At 42.6% G+C, this 24,518-nt stretch overlaps 1 protein-coding gene across 4 annotated transcripts in view; it reads left to right on the top strand.

Annotated features, from left to right (window-relative positions):
• eea1 (early endosome antigen 1) overlaps positions 1 to 24,518 on the top strand; it is a 112,738-nt gene that overhangs the window by 15,320 nt on the left and 72,900 nt on the right. For 2 of the 4 annotated variants that reach the window (XM_060843023.1, XM_060843022.1), the window contains exons 2-7: positions 715 to 801; positions 3,348 to 3,476; positions 18,451 to 18,572; positions 20,645 to 20,699; positions 20,797 to 20,862; positions 23,611 to 23,650. In XM_060843023.1, the coding sequence (XP_060699006.1) occupies positions 715 to 801; positions 3,348 to 3,476; positions 18,451 to 18,572; positions 20,645 to 20,699; positions 20,797 to 20,862; positions 23,611 to 23,650 (499 nt within the window). Of the gene's footprint in view, positions 1 to 714; positions 802 to 3,347; positions 3,477 to 18,450; positions 18,573 to 20,644; positions 20,700 to 20,794; positions 20,863 to 23,610; positions 23,651 to 24,518 lie in introns of those variants that run through there. The other 2 variants (XM_060843024.1, XM_060843025.1) reach the window with 2 other exon arrangements.

Raw genomic sequence — 24,518 nt, 5'->3', positions numbered from 1 at the left:
ACAGTAGGGATTCTACAGGAATTCAGGCTGACACTCTGTGCAGTGCTATGGAAGTTCAGCAATGTCAGAAGTACCATCTGTCAGATGGCATGTTGAAAAGAAATATTGAGGCCCCAGCCTGCCGCTTAGATGGATGTGAAAAACCATGTGGTTCTGTTTCAGATAAGAACAGAGCAGTTTCCTCTTGTGTTCTAAAAGTGGCTATTGGGTTTTATCACAACGTTGCCAAAAACAACTTCAGTTATTGAAATGCACTTTGTGTCATAAAATCTTGCATTCCTACAGTGTCTTTATTTTGTAAGTCATCCAAGAGCAGTTGAGTTGGTGGACATTGTGGAGTCCCACAGGCCTTGATAGTAATGCTACTGCAGCCAGTGCTTGGAGTCCTACTTGGTCTACTTCGCCCACTTGAGCCTGGGCTTTTGATTATAGTCATACTTCTGGAGGGGAGATGCACACATCCCTGGCAGATGTAGGTTAGTATCTGAGGTAAGCTGTCATGCAATCATCAAGATTGATTGCACATAAAGCCATAGGCTGTATCCCTGACTGTCTTCGGATCTGGAAGCCTGCCGGAGGGGAACCTTTGGAAATGGTGACAGACATAGTGTTGCGTCCTTGCAATTCTCTCCTGGGTTAGCTCCGTGTGAAGCACCTTACTTTACAGGATTATGTTCACTCTGTCTGACCTGATCATGTTTTCCTCTCCTACAGACCCCTCTCGGCTCTGGGAGTTCTGACCCAGACACCTCAGTGACAACAGCGCCAGCTGTGGAAGTCAATGATGAAGGTGGTTCTGAGGTAAGTAAATGAAACAATGTACATTTTTATTTTTTCAAAATTAGATGGTACAACGGAGGGAGAAAGGATTTGAATAGATTTTGTCCAAATTGAGGGCACCTTGGGTAGATTAACCTTGTATTCTGTCAAGTGCAGCAATAGGTCTAACTAAGGTGTTTTTAAAATTGATTAAAAGATTTTAAAGAGCAGAGGGACGGAAACTATTTACTCTGGTATGAGAGCAAGGGGGCATAACCTTAATGGTGAGCCCATTTATGGGGAATAACAGGAAGCTGTTTTTAATTGATTTCTCTCCTGGAATGAATGTTTTGCTGGCATGAGCAATGTTCACTGTCCATTTATAATTACCATGCAGATAGTTAACCAAGGTCAATGCTAGGTGACCCAAGCAGTTTTGTTTTGAGATATTTTCTAATCAAACTGTTCAGAGATGTTATTACACGTGTCTGGACCTGATCCCAGGCCTCTGGCTCAGAGGTAGGGACACTGCCGCTGCGCCACAACAGCCTCTTCTAGTTTTATTTTAATTGGATTTTTCTGCAGTTGCTTTGATCTAGTAAACATTAAGTTTATGCCCTCAAAAAAGACTGGATTCGGTGGACCTGATAAAAAATGCAAATTTGGGATTGATATGCTTTTGTTTGTGTTGCGGGTACACGGAACGCAGCTGGCGGGGTTGAGCAGATCCAGGTCAGCTGTGATCTCATTGAATGGTGAAACAAGCTCAATGGACTACGTAACCTCAAATGTTCCCTTGTTTCTTTAAGTAAAATGCTCAGGGTCATTGCTGACCCCTGAAAATTCAGGCGTTTTCAGTCTGCTCGTTATATAATTTAACTCATTTAAAATGTTTTTCCTCCTGCTCTTGGCACCAACCTTGACACTGACTAGTCAATGATCATCAGTACCTGTTTGAAGAATGAAGGTTGCTCTGCGAGGTCTGTTTGACGAATGGGCACTGAGAGATGTACAAACGAAACTAATACTGTATCCACTGTCAATCTGATCATGAAACGTGAAGTTGGAAATGCCAGTCTACACCTGGGCAGGGATCAGGCATTTGTGAGCAACGGACAAGTATCAGAATAAAAAGACAAGGTTGGGGAGTAAGAATGATCTCTGAAGTGATTTGTTACATGCTTGAAGGGAGCAAAACAGGAAATGGTAATGCACCGAAGGTCTTTGAGGTGATACAAGGAATTCTGTTCCTGGGATGGAGATCAAGAGGAAATGAAAGCTCAGACAGTGACAGGTTGTCAGCAACTGTCCCTCAGTTTGAGGATGATTTCTACGTGGTTCTGAGCTTTTGCCAAGGCTAAAGAGGCCAGTTCTCAACCCGCACATTTTTGGGCATTGCGGTCAGATTGTCATACAAAGCATTGGGACCTGCTGTGTGGGATTTAGTTCCTCCTCTTTCCTCCACTGCCACTGCTCTGTCCCATCAGGATTAACTTGGACTCAAATTGTAATGCACCTTCATGGGTGGGTGTCACCATGTTGAACACTAGCTAGCAAGCACCTGTCAGTGCCTAATGCCAGTACTGCTGCATTTCAAGTAAGAGCTCATTTGTCTTTGGAAGGTTTTCTTTGTCATCTCCTGGAACTTGGAACAGTTGAGAGTTCAGAAAACAGGACTTGGCACAGGAGATGCTTTTCGGCCATCCCGACAGTATCCGGTCCATTGAAGGAGACTTTGCAGAAGTTTTTGTTTGAATGTTTGTGGAGTTGACTTCGAGAAGGGCACTAGTATTTGAACCGTTGCCTGACCAAATCTAAAGAATGCAGCGAGGTGTTATTATGGTGATGACAACTGCTCTGTGCACTGACTTTAATGAACTTTTGGACGTCTTCATTGTCAAACATTTCAGCTTTAAAACTACAGTAGCAAAAGGAAATGGACAAGAAGCATTATAGAGTCCAAGAAACTGGAGATGAAGACCCTTGTGCAGATATCTGCCTGTTATTGCAGAATTGATTAAGACAACTTTGTCATCTTACCTTCATCCTTAAGGATGTGATTTTCGCTAAGTATGGCGCAGAGTGACTGCCTGAATGTGATCAACGTAGCAAAAGGAGGAGACCATTCAGCTACTATAGCATCTTTCACCATTGTTAGATCATAGCTGGCCTGTATTTCCTTTCCATTTACCCAACTTTGCTCCAAATTCCTCAAAACGCTTCCTGGTCAAAATGCCTGTCTATCCTAGACTTCCAACTGCTCCCCATTAGAGGAGAGGGCTTTGGATTTGAGTTACCCTTTGTGTGTAAAAGTACTCCCAGATTTCGTTTCTAAATGGCTTCGCACATGTGACCATGTTTGTATGTGTTGCTCATTCATTAGTCAAGCAGAAGGGGCATTAGTCGTGTTACAAGCTTTATTTAAATCATGCCTGTGAACAATTACCTAATGTGGTCGCGATTATCATTTTTTAAAAATCTGAGTATGTGCCTGTGTCACCTTCAGAGTCGGGATGACATTAGAATTTGTTGTGCTTGATCTCACTCTTAACTTTCAGAATTATAGTTGCGATTAACACCTTTTCCAGGGCTTCATCTGTCCGGTCTGTATGCAAACGTTTCTAACATCAACTGAGCTGTTTGAGCATGACCAGATCGAGCACACTGAGACAGACAGGGCGATACAGGAGCAGCTAAACACAGAAACAGCCGTTAGTGTGGGTTGCCTTTTGTTTGAATTCTCTCTGGGTGAAGTGGTGGCGGGTTTTTTTTTTCCTGACCTGAAAGACGTCCTGCTTTTCCTGTGTTTTGTTCCTTCTGCAGCAGTAGGGAGCTGGCTTGTATTCCTGCCTAGTAGAGCACGCTTCTTGCCAGCATGGTGGTTCTTTTGTGTTTGTCTCAAAATTTTCCCCCTTCAGGTCTGCATAAGGCTATGACTGGCTCAAAACGTGATGCAAGGATGTTGCTGGAATTCTTCATCCAAATGATGTGCCCTGTTGTGCAGTGTTTCTATGCCCATGGGTACCCATGTTACCAGCTATTGGGGAGATGCAAAATGGAAGCTGAAAGAATTGGTCTTTTCAGTGCACCTTCCACTGGGCTACATAGTAATGAATAACAAGGATGCTTGTAGGTTTCAGAATGGTGAACTGTGGGGGATCATGGAGGTGGAATTCAATGTGGAGAACTCTCAAATAAAGCACTTTGAGTACAAGTGTGCCAAGGCAGGATGTTATAATTGGCATGTTTGCAAAAAGTGTCAATGAGCAGAGGGACCTTGTCCATAGGCACAAATCCTTCAGAATGGCAGGACAAGTGATTGGTGTTTAAAAAGCATGTGGATTATTTGGATTTAGAAACCAGTATGGAATTAAGAAGGTAATTGCAAATCACTGGTTAGGCATCTCCTGGAACATCGTAGACAATTCTATGGATACCATCTGACTTTAACGAAGGGTTACTGGAGGAGAGTCTGAAAAGGTTAGGCTTGTTCTCCAGACCTAAAGGTTCAGTGTGGACTTGAGGGGTCAAATGGCCTATTTTCACACTGAAGGGATTCGAAGATAGGTAGAGTGGAGAGAAAGGCGAATTCTCCTTGGTTGGGGATGGTCTATAACCAGACGATGGGGTGCAGAGAGAGAATCGGGGGGGTGGCATTAGTTGAATTGCTCCTTACGGGAGTCAGCATAGGCGTGAATGGTCCAATGTCTGTCTTCTGTATTTTACTGAATTTCATGCTTTAATGGTTTTGTGTAAAAATTAGCAAGTTTAGAGAATGGATATGAGGAGTACCTTTTTAGGAAATATTCAAATTTTTCCATTGTATGGCCTTTAGACACTTTGGTAGAAAGTGCTGCTGTTGTCAGCAGAGAAACTCTCAGCATCTATCTTGTCAAACATGTACATCGATTTAAAATGTTAACATGCTCTATCTGTAGGACAAAGTGAGGACTGCAGATGCTGGAGATCAGAGCTTAAAAATGTGTTGCTGGAAAAGCGCAGCAGGTCAGGCAGCATCAAAGGAACAGGAGAATCGACGTTTCGGGCATAAGCCCATCTGTACCAGTAGCTCTTTGCTGTTAGTGTTCAAACAAAAGCAGGTTGGTTAGATAGTTGTAGTCGTCACGTTTATGAAATACTTAGTTAAATGATTAAATGTAATTGAGACTTGTGGGCTTTGTGTAGTACTGTTAGCAATCCTGTACTACGGCCTACAGAGGCACTGGAGAAGGCGTAAAGAAGGTTTATAAGGATAGCATCAGAGCCATGAGAGGGGACAACTAACAGGAAAGACCTGGGGCTATTTTCTCTGGGGGAGAACATTTCTTTGATATGACAAATGCACAGAAAATTTCAATTAGCAGGGAGTCCGATTTTAAGAAAAAGCAATGTAAGAGGGTGATTAAGAAACTCAATAGAATTCAGGAGAAATTCCTTTACCTGAGAACGTGAAAGCCCTTACTTGAGGGTTAATAAAAGTGTGTAACAAGGGGAAACCAGATAAATGTATGAAGGATAAAGAAATTTTTAAAAATGTACTGATAGGATAAGATGTAATAGGACGGAAGGGGAGTTGTGTGGAGCATAAACATAAACCATTTGGTCATAATGGTCTGTTTCCTGTATTGCTAGCTCTTAAGAAATTACTGATTTGTTCCTGCCCCGAATAGTCAGAGGGAAATTGAGCAACAAATTTGTAAAGAGATCTCAGTTATTTGTAAGAATAAAGGGTGGTTATGATAGGAGATTATAACTTTCCAAACATAGACTGGGACTGCCACAGTGTTAAGAGAGGAATTTAAGTGTGTACACGAAACTTTTCAGATTCAGTACGTGGATGCACCTACAAGAGAAGGTGCAAAACTTGACCTACTCTTGGGAAATAAGGCAGGGCAGGTGACTGAGGTATCAGTGGGGGAGCACTTTGGGGCCAGTGACCATAATTCGGTTTAGTTTTAAAATAGTGATGGAAAAAGATAGACCAGATCTAAAAGTTGAAGTTCTAAATTGGAACAAGGCCAATTTTGACGGTATTAGGCAAGAACTTTCGAAAGCTGATTGGGGACAGATGTTCACAGGTAAAGGGACGGCTGGAAAATGGGAAGCCTTCAGAAATGAGATAACGAGAATCCAGAGACAGTATATTCCTGTCAGGGTGAAAGGAAAGGCTGGTAGTAATAGGGAATGCTGGATGACTAAAGAAAATGGAGGGTTTGGTTAAGAAAAAGAAGAAAACATATGTAAGATATGGTCAGCATAGATCAAGTGAATCCTGAAAGGAATATAAATACAGTAGGAATATACTTAAGGGGGAGGGCAAAAAGGGGACATGAGATAGCTTTGGCAAATAGAGTTGAGGAGAATCCAAAGGGTTTTTACGAATTCATTAAGGACAAAAGAGTAACTGGGGAGAGAATAAGGCGGCCTTTGTGTGGAGTCGCAGAAAATGGGGGAGATACTAAACGGGTATTATGCATCAGTGGTGACATGGAAGATATAGAATGTAGTGAAATAGATGGTGACATCTTGCAAAATGCACATATTACAGAGGATGAAGTGCTGGATGTCTTGAAACGCATAAAGGTGGATAAATCTCCAGGACCTGATCAAGTGTACCCTAGAACTCTGGGAAGCTAGGGAAATGATTGCTGGGCCCCTTGCTGAGATATTTGTATCATTGATAGTCACAGGTGAGGTGCTGGAAGATTGGAGGTTGGCTAACGTGGTGCCACTATAGACCGGTGAGCCTGGCGTTAGTGGTGGTGGGCAAGTTGCTGGAGGGAATCCTGAGGGACAGGATGTACATGTATTTGGAAAGGCAAGGACTGATTAGGGATAGTCAACATGACTTTGTGTGTGGGAAATAATGTCTTCAAACTTGATAGAGTTTTTTGAAGAAGTAACAAAGAGGATTGATGAGGGCAAAGTGGTAGATGTGATCTACATGCACTTCAGTAAGACGTTCGACAGGATTCCTCATGGGAGACTGGTTATCAAGGTTAGAGCTGATAGAATACAGGGAGAACTAGCCATTTGGCTACAGAACTGACTCAAAAGGTAGAAGACAGAGGGTGGTGGTGGAGGGTTGTTTTTCAGACTGGAGGCCTGTGACCAGTGGAGTGCCACAAGGATTGGTGCTGGGTCCACCACTTTTCATCTTTTATATAAATGATTTGGATGTGAGCGTAAGAGGTATAGTTGGTAAGTTTGCAAATGACACCAAAATTGAAGGTGTAGTGGACAGCGAAGGAGGTTATCTCAGATTACAACAGGATCTTGATCAGATGGGCCAGTGGGCTGAGAAGTGACAAATGGAGTTTAATTCAGATAAATACGAGGTGCTGCATTTTGGGAAAGCAAATCTTAGCAGGACTTATACACTTAATAGTGAAGAAGGCGTTTGGTATGCACTATCCCAATATCATTTGATTCTCAGGGTAGGTGTATTTTGAATATATAATTTGAATGGCTGAGCATCCACAACACTCTGAACTTTTGAAGGTTCATGATCCTTTGCAGAAGAAATGTCTCCTCTGCTCAGTCAAAAATGGCCAACTACTTATTCAGATAATCATTTTGACTAAACTTCATCCACTATCTTGATCTGACTTCTATTAGCTTATCCATCAGGCTTTTAGACCTTCCTTCTCACAACCTTTTGACTTAAGTTTTTACACATTCTGACCTCCGTAAAACATTGTATCGGGTATAAGCAGACAGGGAAAGAGTTAAGTTCGGCGTTTTGTGAAACAAGCAGTTCAGCTGAGCATGACTCAGATCAGATAAGAACTTCGAGTTAACAATGGAGTGCTGGAGGCAAGGGAAATGGGTTAACAAGGTGGAAAAGCATTCATTAAGAACAGCCATTTAACAAGAGGAGATGGCATTCAGTACATGAGGTCAGTTTAACAAGGTGAAAAGTATTCATTATGTGAAACCAGTTATTCACTGTGTAACAGCAGATGGCTTAATCTTTGCTGTTGATACTCGATTGTAATGGTCATCCAATTACTGTGTCTTGCCTGATCTGGATATTGCTCCCTGTAAAATGACTGTGTAGTTCATTGAGAAACTGCTGTTCCAGAGAAGACCATGAACTCATGTCTCTGTGCTCATGGGTGGCCATTCTCTCCCCCTCCAGGGCCCGGAATAAAGATGAAGGAGGTAAAACAATAGTGTGTCTCTGAGCATTTTGCTTCGACTGAGGGAGGTGGGGGGGTGAGGAACAGGACGACAGAGGAATATAGAACAGGATAGCGAAGCCTTTCGGTCCTTGCTGTTGTGCCGACCTTTTACCTCTTAAGATCAAACTAACCCACACGCCCTTAAATTCACTTTCGTCAATGTGCCTATCCAAGAGTCACTTAAATGTCCCTAATGTATCTGACTGTACTACCACTGTCAGTCTTCTATGGGCCCCAATTCTTTATGAAGACAGCCAGATTTCCATGTAACCCCTACTTTCTGAATGAGCCTACCATGGGGAACCTTTTCAAACACCTTGCTAAAATCCCTGTACACCATATCCACTGCTCTACCTTCTTCAGTGTGTTTTGTCAGATCCTCAAAAGAGTTCAGTATGACTTGTGAGGCAAGCCATGCTGACTATCAAGCTATTGTTTTCTAAGTAATCATAAATCTTGTCCCTCTGAATCCTCTCTAATACTTTGCCCACCGTAGTAGTAAGACTAGGAGAACCTGAGGGCTGGAGATCAGATTCGAGTGTGTGGTGCTGGAAAAGCTCAGCAGGTCAGGCAGCATCCAAGGAATAGGAGAATCGACATTTCGGGCATAAGCTCTTCATCAGGAAATGTAAGACTGATTGACTAACTGGTTTGTAATTTCAAGGAAATTCCCTGTTCCCTGTCATGAGCAAGGGAATAACATTTGTCACCCTCCAGTCATCTGGTACTACTCCAGTGGCCAGTGAGGACGCAAAGATCATTGCCAAAGGTACAGCAGTCTCTTCCCTTGTGTTCTGTAGTAACCTATGGTTTATCCCGTCTGGCCCAGGGGACTTATCTATCCTTATGTTTTTGAAAATTTTCAGCTGATCCTCCTTCTTAACATCAACCTATTTGAGCATATCAACCTGTTTCATGCTGTCCTCACAAAAGACAAGATCCCTCTCACTGAATACTGAAGCAAAGTATTCATTAAGGACCTCCACCACCACCTGACTCCAGGCACAAGCTCCTTCCACTATCTCTGATAAGCCTTAACCTCACTTTGGCCATCTTCTTGTTCCTTACATAGGTGTAGAATGCCTTACGGTTTTCCTTAATCCTACCCACTAAAGCTTCTTCATGCCCCCTTCCAGCTCTCCATTCTTCAGTTCCTTACTGGCTACCTTGTAACACTCTAGAACTCTATCTGATCCTTGCCTCTGCAATCTTAAGTAAGCTTCCTTTTTCCTCTTGACTAGATGTTCCACATCTCTTGTCACCCAAGGTTCCTTCACCCTACCATCCCTCCCTTGCCTCAGTGGAACAAACCTATTCAGCACTATCAGCAAGTGCTCCCTGAACAACCTCCATGTTTCTGCTGTGCATTTTCCCGAGAACATCTGTTCTCAATTTAGTTGCCCCAGTTCCTGCCTAATAGCATTGTAAAATGAAGCAGAAATCTATTTATCCTCCTTTCATTGTATTTTGTTTTCCCCTTGAAAAATGTGCAGATGATGAGTAAATTGCGTTATGTGATCACGACATTTTTTTCTGAACATAAAGGATGCTTGTTGCCCCCCATCATTCCTACTCCATACATCACCATCTCTATTTCACTGAGCTGAACGTTTATAAGCTCTGATTCTAATCTTGTTCTGAAGTAGAGTCATTGAACTCGCTGTTAACTCTGTTCCTGTCTCCACAGATGCTGCCAGACCTGAGTTTCTCCAGCAATTTCTGTTTTGGTTCTGATTTTAGTCTTATCTATTGGTTAACTGAGTTGGTGGAAGGATGATTGGCAGTTCAGGGGTGGTTTGTTGATGGCTCCTTACCTTGAGAGGAGAACAGGGCAGTATTGCTCTCCCTTCCTATTTCCTTCTGGCACCCTGTAAAATGCCAATGTTAATCTTTGTCAGATGGAGGTGAGTAACCTGACTACACGTTATACTACTAAATCTCACGGCAGGGGTTGGGGGGGGCAGCACAAACTTTTTCAGTGGACGAAGAATTAGGGAACAGAATAAATCAAATTGTAGCCATGCTTCAATGTTGTGGTTCTGTTCGCTGAGCTGGGAGATGTTCTTGCAAACGTTTCGTCCCCTTTCTAGTTGACATCTTCAGTGCTTGGGGGATGCTCCAAACCCACCACCCCCAAAACAACTCTCTCCTTATAGAAATAAGGATTAGAGCAGGCCGTTCGGCCCTTCAAGCCTGCTCTGCCTTTCAGTAAGGTCGTGGCTGATCTGATTTTAACCTTAACTTTACATTCATGTTTGTCCCCAATAATCTGTCATCCCTTTGGTTACCAAGAATTTATTTTGCTCTGCCTCAAAAATATTTAAAGATTCTGCATCACTGCCTTTTGAGGAAGGGATTTCAAGAGATTCTCAACCCTCTGGGACAAACACACGTTTCCTCATCTATGTCTTAAATGGGTGACCACTTCATTTTTAAATGGGTCCATGCACAGTGAGCAGCAGTTTTAATAGAGCAGGATAAACCCTAAGTCACATGCCAAATATTTCAGTGAATCAGTATATTTTACAATGCTTAAGATCACTAGGGAAGAGAACTCTATGATGTGCATTAACATCTCCAGAGAGCACCACTTAAGCTTTAGAAGCTGGTTTTTGAGTTTGAATTTTATCAATGACAGTGAGGTAGATATTTCGACTGCTGGTAATATTGCTGCTTGTTCGCCACTTTCTGCAGTCTCTGTATGTTTGGCCAACTGTTTGCATTGAGCTAGGAACAGCAGTGTAAGCAGTTACTAAGGAATATATGCACTTAACCTAAATAGGTCAGCAATATTTTGACATCCTAAAAGCCTTACTACAGGAGCACCCTTAAGTTGTGGCTTTCATTACCACTGATGGGCTGCTTAGATTTTGCTAGCTAGTTCTGTATTTGCTGCTGGTTGTGTTGAGTGAGGAGAAAGTTGAAGCACATGAGCCAGGCGTAGGAGCAGATGTTGGCCCTCCAGCCTGTCCTGCAGATTCAACAGATTATATCAATGTAAATCGACTGGAGGGTGTATCAGATTAATAAATTTGAACTGCACAGCAAGAAGTTCAAGTTCACTCGTGAAATTTAAAAGTCTTTCTCTGACTATTGTATCAGTGACCAGTTTCCAACCCGGCTGGTGTTTCAAGGCAGAAGGAGATCTGTGCTCGACATGCCTGTATTCAGAGGTGTTAGCTGGTGGGAGAGGATGGGAGTGAGATGTTGAAGCAGAGGATTCACATGATCATATTGAATGGCACAGCTGATTCTGTGGGCCAAATTGCCCACTCCTGCTCTATTTTTTAAACACACAATCTTGTAACGTTTCGCTCTGTGAATTAACCTGTTCCAAGTAAAGCCTGGTTCTGGCTGCTGCTTTCAGCATCTATAAGGTGAATAACTCAGGCCATGTCTAAGTCAAAGATCTCTTGGTTCTTTACTCTTTCTTTGTCACAGTGCATGTGTCTTACAGGTAATGTACACTTCCTTCAGTGCTGGTCTTTTGCCCTCAAACTAATGTTTATATTTACCACCTTATCACGTGGACAGAGCACTTTGAGCCTCTGGTGGTGTCCAGTTCATTAGTAGGCTGCTTTGAAATCCATCCTCCTCACTATATATACACAAGAGAATTCCAGTATTATTTTAGTCATCCTGAGTGGTCACATAATGACACAACTCTGGGGCAGGACCAAGTAACCATCTAGTCAATGCCATACACCAGAAAGTAGCTTACGTCAATTGACGCTGGTAACACAGCAAGCTTACTTTTCTCCCCCTCTCAAGATGGGTGTCATTAACAAGGCTTGCATTTGTTACTCATCTGCTGTTGTTGGATAGATTGTGATAGTGGGCTGCTTTCTTGAATTAGCAGAATAGCAGTTTGATATAACTGTCTTGCTACACCACTTCACGGGACAGTTAAGAGTCAACCAATTATCTGAAGTAAATTCACTGACTATATAGCATCTGCCTTGACTACCATTTTGTATAGACTTGTCAATTCGATGTATTGATGCTGTTATGGACTACTGTGTCTTTTGGTTGTGTGTGAACATTTCATAGAGTTATGGAGATATACAGCATGGAAACAGCCCTCTCAGTCCAACCATTCCATGCTGACTAGCTATCCCAATCCAATTTAGTCCCACCTGCCAGCACCTGGCCCATATCCCTTCAAACCCTTCCTATTCATATACCCATCCAGTTGCCTTATAAACATTGCAATTGCACCAGCCTCCACCACTTCCTCTGGCAACTCATTCCATACATGTACCACCCTCTGCATGAAAATGTTGCCCCTTAGGTCTCTTTTATATCTTTTTCCCCTTCACTCTAAACCTATGCTCTCCAGTTCTGGACTCCAGTTGTGGGGCCCTATTTTGCCCTTAATATATTTGTAAAAAAACCCTTTGGATTTTCCTTAATTCTAATTGCCAAAGCTATTTCATGTCCCCTTTTTGCCCTCCTGATCTCCATCTTATTTATACTCCTACTGCCTTTATACTCTAAGGGTTTACTCAATCTATCCTGTCTATACCTGACATATGCTTCCTTTTTTTTCTTAACCAAACCCTCAATTTCTTTAGTCATCCAGCATTCCCTATACCTACCAGCGTTTCCTTTCACCCTGACAGGAATATACTTTCTCTGGATTCTCATTATCTCATTTCTGAAGGCTTCCCATTTTCCAGCCGTTTCTTTACCTGTGAACATCTGCCCCCAATCAGCTTTTGAAAGTTCTTGCCTAATACCGTCAAAATTGGTCCTTCTCCAATTTTTTTTAGATTACTTACAGTGTGGAAACAGGCCCTTCGGCCCAACAAGTCCACACCGACCCAACGAAGCGTAACCCACCCATACCTCTACATTTACCCCATTACCTAACACTACGGGCAATTTAGCGTGGCCAATTCACCTGACCCGCACATCTTTGGACTGTGGGAGGAAACCGGAGCACCCGGAGGAAACCCACGCAGACACGGGGAGAATGTGCAAACTCCACACAGTCAGTCGCTTGAGGCGGGAAGTGAACCCGGGTCTCTGGTGCTGTGAGGCAGCAGTGCTAACCACCGTGCCACCGTGCCGCCCACAACTTCAACTTTTAGATCTGGCCTATCCTTTTCCATCACTATTTTAAAACTAATAGAATTATGGTCGCTGGCCCCAAATTGCTCCCCCACTGACACCTCAGTCACCTGCCCTGCCTTATTTCCCAAGAGTAGGTCAAGTTTTGCACCCTCTCTAGTAGGTACATCCACTTACTGAATCAGAAAATTGTCTTGTGCAAACTTAGCAAATTCCTCTCTATCTAAACCCTTAACACTATGGCAGTCCCAGTCTATGTTTGGAAAGTTAAAATCCCCCACCGTAAGGGCTTCTCCATGTTGAGGGGATTAAATAAAATAACCATGTTTATCTGAGATGTGACCTCTTGAATGGTTAATTCTGCAATCTGATTGTAACAGAACGCATCATTAATGACTTTTTAAAGTCTACTAATTAATAAGGCACATTTTCTTCAATGACTCCTAATTTAGGCACCCTTTTTGAACAAAGCCATCACTTGCAGCTCAAGCTGTGCTCTTGCCTGTAGAACATTGTACTGTGATAAAAATGGGACAGTCTTTGGACTGTTTTGTCCAATGGTTGTACACTGGTCATGCATTAGAAAAAGTAAGTGCCTTTTTGATAAGTCAAATTTCAATATTCTATTCAGTAAAAGTAGCACTTAAGGATTTCTCTAATGTAGCTGCATGTACATTATTAGATTTAACATTGTTTACTTTAACTACTCAAAGATTGTGAAACCTGACCTATTGATTGCGGTGCTGACTGCTTTCTACAATAATCATGTGCTTCTAATATTTGACAGTAATATCCTTGAGCATTCCCCTCCCCCAATTGTAATGATAAGAAACTGCAGTTGCTTTCCTCTATAGCTCAGTTTATAGGTACTGCTGAAAACAAATGGACTCAATCACTCTGCTGAGGTGAGCAGAGTGGCTGAAGCTATTTTCAGGGAAGACAATATGAATGTCTTTTTGAAGTGTTGCGACAATGTCATTGTCGCATTCATTGTCTGAATTATTGACCTCAGTTCCCCTTCAATGTGACATTCAACATCTTGTATAATTTCCTTTCTTCATTGAATGTGTAGCAGCCTCTTCAATCACAATGGAGGGAATACGTGGGAGGTCAAGTATTGGCGAGTTCAGCTTGTAATCCCAATGGCCTCATTGCACTCTTTACCACAAGGCTTGATTTCAGTGGTATGGGACTTAAAGGGGAAAGAAGAGGTGGCATACTCTGAATTTGAGAGAGAAGTTCAGAAGAGCGGTGAAGTTGGTCGTGACGGAGAATCGCTTGAGTAAAAGAAAGTATCGTAATAACAGAAGAGTTGTTCTTTTTTGTAGCTGAACACCCAGAACTGGAAGGCGAGTGTGGAATGAGTTTCTCGAGTATCCATGTCTTGTCCAAAATTGGGCTTCACTCACAATGGTATTCAGAGAAGACACAAAATCATAATGTAAGGGAGAATTCATCGTAGACATGAGCAGTGTAGGATATGCAGGAATTCTGAGGTCAGAATGTAATTGGCCTAAGAATATTGATGTGTAGATGAACACACGTCCAAATTTATGGATAGCAACTGTGGAGGTTTACTTGCAGCTTGTATAAATTGTTTATTTAATTTCCATTGTCCTGTTGAAAGGTTTGAAGAGATTATGAGCTTGTGATTCTGCCTTTGCACTTTGAGAGGATTGTGGGAGGTGTGCCCTATGTTAGCATTAAGACTAGAGCCCATCAAACTTACAACCTGAGAACAGTCCTTGGAGCCTGCTTCCCCATTTTGTAAAATCACAGCTGGTCTGTTTGTGGCCTCAACCACACTCTCCTGCTTTTCCCTCACAGTCTTTGCATTCATTATTAATCAGGAGTCCTATCTTGATTATATTTGATGACCCCACCTCCACTGCACAATCATGACCATTGGAGAGAAGAAATATCCTTCCATCCAGCTTAAATAGTCTGCTTATTTCTCAATGGTGTCCTCTATTTCTAGTCTCTCTGCAAGGAAAAACCATCTTTCAACATTCATTGTGCCTGGTTCCCTTGGATCGATCTTGGTTTCAATAAGGTCACCCTTCCTTCTGAACTAACGTGGATACAGGCTCGACGTGTTCAAGCTTACCTCATACCATAGCCCAATCATCCCAGAAATCAATCAAATGACCCTTCTCAGCATTGTCTCTAATGCAAGTCAGCCTTTTTGGACTAAAGCTGTAGAGTGGTGAAGAATTTAACGAGTGAACTTTGGGAGGGTAAACAAAGGTCTTGAGCAGGGTCCACGTTAACTTGGATAATCATCCATTAGAGTGATTTGCAAGGCACCAGGAGACCTGTGGGTGGTGTTGCTGAGAAGCCATTTGATGGGAAGATTTTTTTGGAGTGAGTCCAGCTGGGGTCATGGACACAAGCATTCTGGATGTTTTAGAAGCTGAGGTTTAACTCCCATGTGTTTTCAGGAGCAGAGAACTGTGCATGTTTAATGTGGGCGACTTCTTCCAGTGGACTAAGTGAGCAGGAACCTACACAGACCGTCATGTCTCACAGCAGAACTAAACATAGGATAACCCTCTTGTTTCAGAAAGATTTAGTAGAAGGGACGTCTACAAAGTTGAAAAGCTCACAAGTGTTGAAAATGGTTTGGTGTAAGGAGAAAGGTGGTCAATTAGCAGGGAAGAGAAGAAATTACACTAAAAAGGAGCAAATTGAACAGGTCTCTTGAGAAGGCTGAGATGCCATTGGGATTAAAGTTCTGAATGGAATCTCAAACTGGAATGTCCTACGACCATGCAATCTTTCAACACGAGCCTTTTCCACATCCCCTAAGTGCTGCATAGTTTCACTGTGAGCAGCTGTGTCCTAACTGTTGAGTCCCGAAGCCCTGGAATTCCCTCTTCCCTCTGTTTTAAAGTGGTCCTTCAAACCTATCTCTTCATCCAAGCTTTAGGTCATCTTTTGTAAAGTTATGGTGACTTGGTGTCAAAATATTATTTGATGTGTCTGTGAAAGTCTTGGGATATTTTGCCATTTTTAAGGAAGGTTTCCTGGCATTATTATAATGCCTTTCAGTTCCTCCTGCAGCATTTATAGACACTACTGAGAGTTCGGAAAGACCGCTGTCAGTACTTGCACAATAAAATCCAATCAGCTTGAGTGATTGGACATCCTGTTTCATTGGTATTGGTCATGGGAATATGTTGACCTGGTTCTTGTTTGAAGTATAGCCATGGCATTTTTAATGCCCACTTCAAAGGCCAGATGGCAGCCTCTGATTAATGGATGGTTTTATTTTTAATTGAAATGATTTTTGTCAGAGAGGAGAGGGAAGCATCCAGCATTCCTCAGCTCAGAGAGAGCTCCATGTGTCAATGAAGAGGCATCTTGACCACGGTCTGGGTGGGATTGAGGAGGAGTGTTTGACAAAAGGAAAAGTGAGAGCTAGCAGCTAGTGGCACAGGCTCACACAGTGAAATGGGCAGGTGAGGCATCATCGAATTCAGCATGCGAGTTGGAAGTGGTGATTTTCGACTTAAAACATGACAGGTTTGTGCACTCACAAAGCTAGTTTTACTCAGTTCTTCCTTTTGGAATACTTATACTAATTGGCCAAGTGTTCTTCGAGTATACTGTGGTCCTTTTGAGTCATCAGAGCATTTGTTTAAAGCCATGACTCTGTTTTGACCGGAATTCGGAGACAAGCCTGTCATGAAGGCAGATTGTTCAGGTTTCTGCTTCTAGACTGGCTTCTGATCATGCGTACTGATGATGCTCATTGGAATGTGGTTCAGCTACACACAGACAGTAGTGTTTTCTTCAGTCATTGGCATCCTACCAGCAGACTTTCAATTGGTTTTTAAGCTCTCATCGTTGTGTCATATCACTTGTCTCACTCTGTTCTATTGTGTAATCCTGATTTCTGTTGAGGGCTGTACCCCTCTGTCACCCTTGTACTGCTTTGACTTTCTTTGCCCCTTTTAAGATGCTTCTTCAAACCTACCTTTTGATCATCTGTTTTTGCCCTGGTGTGTTGTTAACGCTCCTGTAAAGCACCTTGTGACGGTTTACAACGTCAATGGAGAAATGTAAGTCTTTGAGTTGGAATACTATCTGAGCTGGTTGAGATTTTGCAGTCACATTGATTCCTGTACATTGTCCCATATTTCTGCACTGCTGTGTCGTTCACTCGCATGTCTCTGTTTTTTGCTTGAAGTTCAGTGGGAGGAACAAGCAGCTCACTAGGACTGGAAACAACTTTAGAGAACTACAGGGTCTGAAACCAGTTAATTCAATATAAAGCAGAGTTTTTTATTTGTTTGGTAATTCCCCATCAGATGTATTGTTTTGTTATCAGTGCTATTATAAATACAAGCTATGTATTTGATGAACAATTGTGAGAGAAGTGTCCGCTAAAACAGTCCTAATGGAACAGTCGTTGATTTGTAGAACTCGGAAGTCCACCTATGCATTCTTCCATCTCCCAGATCTCTACAGATCTTTCCACTCTCCCTCCCACAACCCTTCACGGTTGAAGGGATCCACTTCGAACATTTGGCATTTGTCTCACAACTTGGCCTAGAGTCATTATCCCTCTGTACTCCTCCTGATTTTCACGCGGTTCCCCTCAGTCGTAGACAGGCTGCTCCCATTGTAAGTTTCAGGCCTGCTTCCTATCGCCAGCTCGTAGTTGGCAGCAAGCACTCCAACCCCATGGGCACGTGGGTACAAGAATCCGGTCAGCTTGAGGATGCAAATGGGAATGATTGCTGGCACTCTGCTGCCGGAGAGTGGGCACTCACTGAGGGAAGAATTGTGGGGTGTGGGGGATACTCCTGCCCTGGCAAACCACAAAACTTTCAAAAGTGAAGACTTGTCTGCGGGGATTTGGACTTGCCTTGCTGGTTTTTCCTCTGACCCTCAAGCTAGCTTAGTAAGGTTGGCATGGGGAAGTTTGGTCCACTGGTCCTCCTGCCTGGACCATAGGTTAAAATAGTCTCCAAGCGTGATCTGCAGATGTAAAGGGGAGCCCCAATAAATAGCCAAAGGAGTGGAGGGTTGGTCGGGGACTGGGGGATTCAGCAGTGGTGGGCTTTAAGGGTTATTGAGCATGGAAGATTTTTTCTGAGCAAGTTTGATTTTTGGAGCTGATTGTAACACACTATTGACCAGAGTCACTGCTGATCAGTTATGAACAGACAGCTTGCACTATCCATAATCAGCTTCTGTGCCAGTTAGTCTTGTAGTAGAATCGCATTCTTCACCTCATTTCCCCAGTGACTTTGTGGGCTTGGCATGATCTCTTTAGCATTGCTGTGAGCTTCTGCTGTGAGATATTACATTTCTTTGCTTCCCATTTCCAGCAATGAACCTGTTTTGAGTGTGAACATTAAAGTGTGTGTGTGTGTGCGCGCATGCAAAGGAACCTCTTTATCCCTGTACTGCTCTCCTTTAACAGGGTTTTATTTGCCCACTGTGTATGAAGTCTCATGCTTCAGCAGAAGATCTCTTCAAACACTATGAAGCATTTCATGAAGCTGGAAATGAATCTGGTCCCAGGGAAGATCCAGCTTCGCGAAGGTTTGTTTGTTTGTTTTGAGAATTGTGAAATGTATTTTCTGCTTCCCCCCCCCCCCCCCCCCCCCCCCCCCCCGGGTTTAGTTTATAACCATCTGTGGTTTATCTTGCAGCTTGTTAATAATGCACATGGTCAAATGTTACAAACTCTGGATGTGTTGTGATTCACATATAAGAACGTCTAGGTCCCACCTGGAATTCTAGAGAATTCTAGAAACTCTCACTCACTTGCACACTTTATCATTCTCTTTTCCCACCCCCCACCCTCCAAACCCCACCTTTTAAATAATATGATGCTTTTCTATTCTTCTTGCCCATTAAACAAGTTTGCATTTTCCCACGTTAATCTTTGACCTCTTATTTAATCAACTTAAAGATGAGCGATCTGGTTGTAAACCTGTTGCTGCTTCTGGGGTCTTGGATTTTGCAAACCAGCTGGAGAGTGTCCTCCAGGGAAGTGTTTAGTCAGCTCTTGAGCAACTAGAGAATTAAATCAGAGTAAACCCAGATAGGAGCTCTCCCAAAATGGTGCCCGGCTGGCCATCCTGGGCAGACAGTCCTTCATTGTTAAACAGGCAGCAGCTGTTTAAATCTGCTTATTTGGCACAGTAAACTCCTCCTCACTGTGCCTCTAAATGAATTATTTAAAAATAATTTCTGCATAAAAACTTGAGTGAATCATATTGTCCTTTAATGGAGACTTTTTACAGCTCCCTTATTTCCCTTAACCATACTCTTCCTATTTTTCAGTGTCTTGTGGAAAATGCTCAGTATTGTATTCCAAAGTTTATGATCCTAATGAGTCACATGTAGAAAGAATTAATGAAAAAATCAGCAAGGGTTCTAACATTAGTTAGATATAATTTTCATGTAAAGGCAATAGTGTAGGTGGGACAGAAAAATATATTCATCCAAGCTTCAAATGGCTCACATTTCAACTAAAGGTCGTAGAGTGGTTACAGCCCAGAAGGAGACCATTTAACCCATGATGCCTGCTGGCCTGCTGCAAGAACTGTTCAGCTTGTGGCAGTCTCCTGCCCCTCCCTGTGTATTTTTAATGTTCTGATTTGAAAGCCACAACTGGATCTGCCTGTACCACACTGAGGCCACATGCTACAAATCCTAACCACTCGCTGTGTTCAAAACAAAGACTTTGCCTTTAGTTCTTCTGCCATTCACTCTAAATCTGTGTCTTTGTAGATCTCAACCGTGCCACCAATGAGGGAAATTTATCTCTGTCCAGGTTACTGCTGATTTTAAACATTTATACCAAATCTTTGCTCAGTCTTCCTTTGGGGAGACAACCCTAGTTTTTCCAATTTAAATTGTTCTTCTCTCATGCTGTCACTTGCTCATTGTGTGGTGGCCTGCAGTTACTCCAGTTGGATGCTGAATAATTGTTTAGTGAAGGTTCAACATGACCTCCGTTCAGTTTTAGTTTTTTTGACTGATCAGGTTCAAATGGAATCAATTTAACTCATTCTTAGTTAACCTCTTCAAATTAAACAGATTTCGGGTGAGGGGGGTGTGGCAGTGTAAGTGTTTTGTTTGGATTTAGAATGCTGAAGCTTCACATCAAGAGTCTCTGCATGCTGCTGTTCAATCAGGAAACTCCGGTTGTGTTCACTGCAGTATCCTGAAACACCGCCCAACTGATCAGTTTTGACAGGTTGAGTTGTACTGGTCAGCTTGGGAGGGATGTCATGTATTTAATTGTTGCCAAGCAGAAGGAAGCCATTGTATCTGCACTGGCTCATTCCACATGGGCATTGTTACCTGGTGCCAAGCTCCTGTTGCCCTCTACTCATACACATTATTTTCATCCACAATTTTATGTTGTGCTCTCCAGCTATATTGTTCTTTTGGAAGAAGGAGTTATATATTTGAGGGGTGATTTGAACCACGGGTGTTCTCCGACCTCACTAGTACCATTGCGCCTTACAGCTAGTGGTAATTTAGTTCTGAAGAGAGGAAGAGAGTCGATTCCCAATGTAATTTATACTGAGATGGGATCTGTGCACCATTGTGAAAGGCATGCTTTCTGACTCGTTATTTTGTTTCCTTTCCACTTGCAGAGACAACCTCTCCCTTCACCAGCAAGAGGTGCAAGATCTGCAGGCCTCCTTAAAGGTTGGAATGTGCAAGTTCAGATTTCTGCAGCCCCACCTATAGTTGCATGCAGCCACTGGGGTCTCTGTTCTCAATCACTGGTCCATTCTCTCCACAGGAAGAACGTTGGTTCTCACAAGAGTTGAAGAAAGAACTGGATAAAGTGCAAGGGCAGCTGAAGCAAGTAATTCCTTTTGCATATTTAAAACACTGAGGTAACTAACCAGCTGGGTTGGTACCAGGTTCACCATCTGATCTGTGTAAACCTTTCTCGTGCATCAGCAGCCTTGACTGTGGTTATGATGCTTAAGTTAGGCTGTAAAAACACGGAGACCAGGATAAACATTCACAAAACCTTTAAAAATGAGAGGGCAAGTTGAGAAAGCAGTTCTTTTTGGGAGATCATGTGGGATCCTTGGCCTTATCAGTAAAAATAGATAATAAAGCAGAAGGTTATCCTAAACTTCAGTAAGCCTCAGCAGGAGGGAATTGTTTTTAAAAAACAATTTCATCGCTACCTTAGAAGTGTCACCCCAATTTTTAAACAGTGTCCCCAAAATTAAATCAGTCACAAGAGGGAACATCTTTTCCATGTCCATCTTGTCAAAACCAATCAGGATCTTATACATTTCAATCACGAGACTTCTTGCTCTCCTAAATATGGGGGCCTTGCTTTAAAAGAAAAGGTTAAAAATGTGTTGCTGAAAAAGCACAGCAGGTCAGGCAGCATCCAAGGAACCTGAAGAAGGGCTCATGCCCGAAACGTTGATTCTCCTGCTCCTTGGATGCTGCCTGACCTGCGCTTTTCCAGCAACACATTTTCAGCTCTGATCTCCAGCATCTGCGGTCCTCACTTTCTCCTTTTTTTAAAAAAAAAGGTAGTGGTCAGATCACACCTGGGAGCAGTTTTGGTCTCCTTATCCAAGGAATGATAGGCAAGCATTGGAGACATTCCAGAGAAGATTCACTTGGGTTACTCCTGGTTACAGAGAGTCTGTGTTATGAGGAGAGTTTGAGTGGTTTGGGCCTGTACTCAGTTGAGTTTAAAGTAGGAGAGGGGACCTTACTGAAACTTGGAAGGCTTTTAAGGGGCTTGATAGGTTAGATGTGGCGAAGGTGTTTACCGCTATAGCAGAATCTAGCAGAATCTAAGACGAGAGGGCATAATCGTAGAGTAAGGGGTTGCCTGTTTGAGACATGAGGACTTTTTTGCCTCAAGGTGATGACTCTCTGGAATTCTTTATCAGAGGTTTGTAGAGGCTGGGCTAAGATGGACTTTTAATCGGTGAAGAAACCGAGGGTTACAGGGAAAATGCAGGAAAGTGGGGCCAAGGTTGATCAGATTAAGACTTTGGTTCGGTCACATTTGGAATGCTGGGTACAGCTCTGGTCGCCACATCACCAAAAGGATGCGAATGGAGAGGGTGCAGATGAGGTTCCCTAGGATGTTGCCTGGGATGGAGGGCGCTCGCTATGAAGAGAGGTTCAGTAGTTTAGGATTACTTTCATTAGAAAGACTGAGGTTGAGGGGCAGCCTGATTCAGATCTACAACATCATGAGCATTACAGACAGGGTGGATAGCAAGAAGGTTTTTCCCAGAGTGCAGGACTCCGTTACAAGGGGTCGCAAGTTCAAAGTGAGAGAAGTAAGGTTTAAGGGAGATATGTGTTTAAGGTTCTTTATACAGAGGGTAGTAGGTGCCTGGAACGCCTGTCAGTGGAGGTGGTAGAGGTGGGCACGATAGATACATGAATGGGCAGGGAGCAGAGAGATACAGACCTTTAGAAAATAGGTGACAGGTTTAAATAGAGGATCTGGATCGATGCAGGCTTGGAGGGCCAGATCTACTTCTACTCCTACTTCTTATGGTCTAATGGCTTGAGAAAGTCAGTGTGGGAAATATGCCCCCATAATAAGGGGACACACAGGATCAGTTGAGAATAACCTTCCAGCCAGAGGCTCTTATGTGACTCTTGAAGCGCAGATGTCTGGATAAAGGTTTTCAGTGGGTAAGGAAACTGAAGGGGAAGTGAGGTAGTCCTGATGTGATGTTAGCCAAAACATTTCATTTTAGTTGGTTTGACTTGTGTTTGGAAGAAAAAAACGTTTCCGATTCCCAGTCCTTAGAATTATTCAACTCTTTTAGTGGAGTGTTGTCTAGTTCATTTAGCTTTTAGATATTTTCTTATTCATGAGTTCAGCGATATTATCATGTACGTCCTAGAGTAGGTGGGAATTGAACCTGCCCTTCTGGTCAAGAGATAGGGATGCTACCACTGTGCCACAAGAGCCCTAAAAAGGGACGACATATTGCATTCCTGAAATTGACCGATGTTTCTGATGTAGGTTTCTCTCTAATATTAAATATAACTAATTGACTTGTTCAAAAATGTTATAAATCTGGTGCAGCTAGGCCTTCAAGCTCAGAGGCAGGGACACTACTGCTGTTCACCGAAAGCCCTATCATTAGCCTATATCTGGATGTGACTATTTGCATTTCTAATGAATAAATATAATCGGCCCTACAGCCTGTGCCTTTGATCTTGATCATCAATTCGTGTGAACTTTACCTTTTTTTTTGTCCGGTTGCTTTCAAATGAATGAGATGGAAAACAGGGTGTGTGATCGATGTTAGAGCTTTATGACCTTTGATATTGATTGCTGGGTGCTGTTTGTGCAATAAATGTCCATCTGAAACACGCTTACCTGTATTGCCTGAGTGGTGAGCGAGGTTTTCTACAGATTGTTCAATTACACTGTCACTAGTTTTGTCTGACCGGTCTGATTATTGCACTGCACTGAGTTGGCTTCCAGAAATGTTACTACCGTATTCGCTCCTTTGTTTAGAAGTCTGCCCGCAATACTCTGATTTAATTGACATTGTAAGGTGTTTAACATGATGTTTTAAATGCATTCTGCATCTCTTTCCAGGCATCTTTGTCCGGTGGATTGATGTCCCCTGTCCCCTCAGGTAAACGGAGTTCCTTTTAAGGCATGTACATTATTTTGCAATGCACAAAAACTGTCAAGATGTTTCTTTAAAAAAAATGTTGTGGAGTCTCTCTGACGCTTGTGGCACAGAAGAAGGCGAAATGATCCGTTGAGAGTCTGCCGACTCGCGACATTAATCCAGACAGTCCTATTCCCTGTTGTGACAAGTTTATTTCCCTTGACTACCTAATTTTTAAAAAATTTTTTTATTGTTTTTGCTTCCACCATCTTAGGAACAACTTTGTGTGCAGCAAGTGAATGGACTCCTAAGATTCCTCCAGCTTCTCTTGCTCGAAACCTTGGACTTTCAGCTAGTTGGAAGAGGATTTTTTTTCATCTGTTATCTAAACCTGTCATAAACTTACATAGTTCTTTCAAACGTGACCCCTACCTACTTTTGGCTTTCCAGGGAACAATCTTAATTCTGTAACTAAAATCTCCCATTCCTGGAAGCATTTTGGTAGCTCTCCTTTCCACCTTGTCAAGGACTCTCACATTCTTCTTAAAATGTGACCAGAACTGGATGCACTACTGTAGTTGGGGCTTAACCAAAGCTTTTTATAGGTTCAGCATAACCTTCATGCTACTACACTAGCAGCCTTTATATATGAAGTGCTTTGCAAATCTATGCAATAAGAGATAGGAGTCGAAGTAAGGCCACTCGCCACCTCAAATCCACTCTGTCATTCAATCATGGCTGATGGGCATTTCAACTCCAGTTACACACACTCCCCCTGTCGCACTTAATTCCTTGTGAGAAATACACCCATCGTTCTCTCTGTCCCTGCACATTCTTTGTTATTTGTGCTATGACATTTATTCTGGTTCATCCTATCCTCTCTGCCAAA

The sequence above is a fragment of the Hemiscyllium ocellatum genome, chromosome 23 (genome assembly GCF_020745735.1).
Source record: "Hemiscyllium ocellatum isolate sHemOce1 chromosome 23, sHemOce1.pat.X.cur, whole genome shotgun sequence".
Classification (NCBI taxonomy): Eukaryota; Metazoa; Chordata; class Chondrichthyes; order Orectolobiformes; family Hemiscylliidae; genus Hemiscyllium; species Hemiscyllium ocellatum.
The sequence above is the reverse complement of the archived record's forward strand: the minus strand, read 5'-3'. Positions and strand labels throughout refer to the sequence as shown.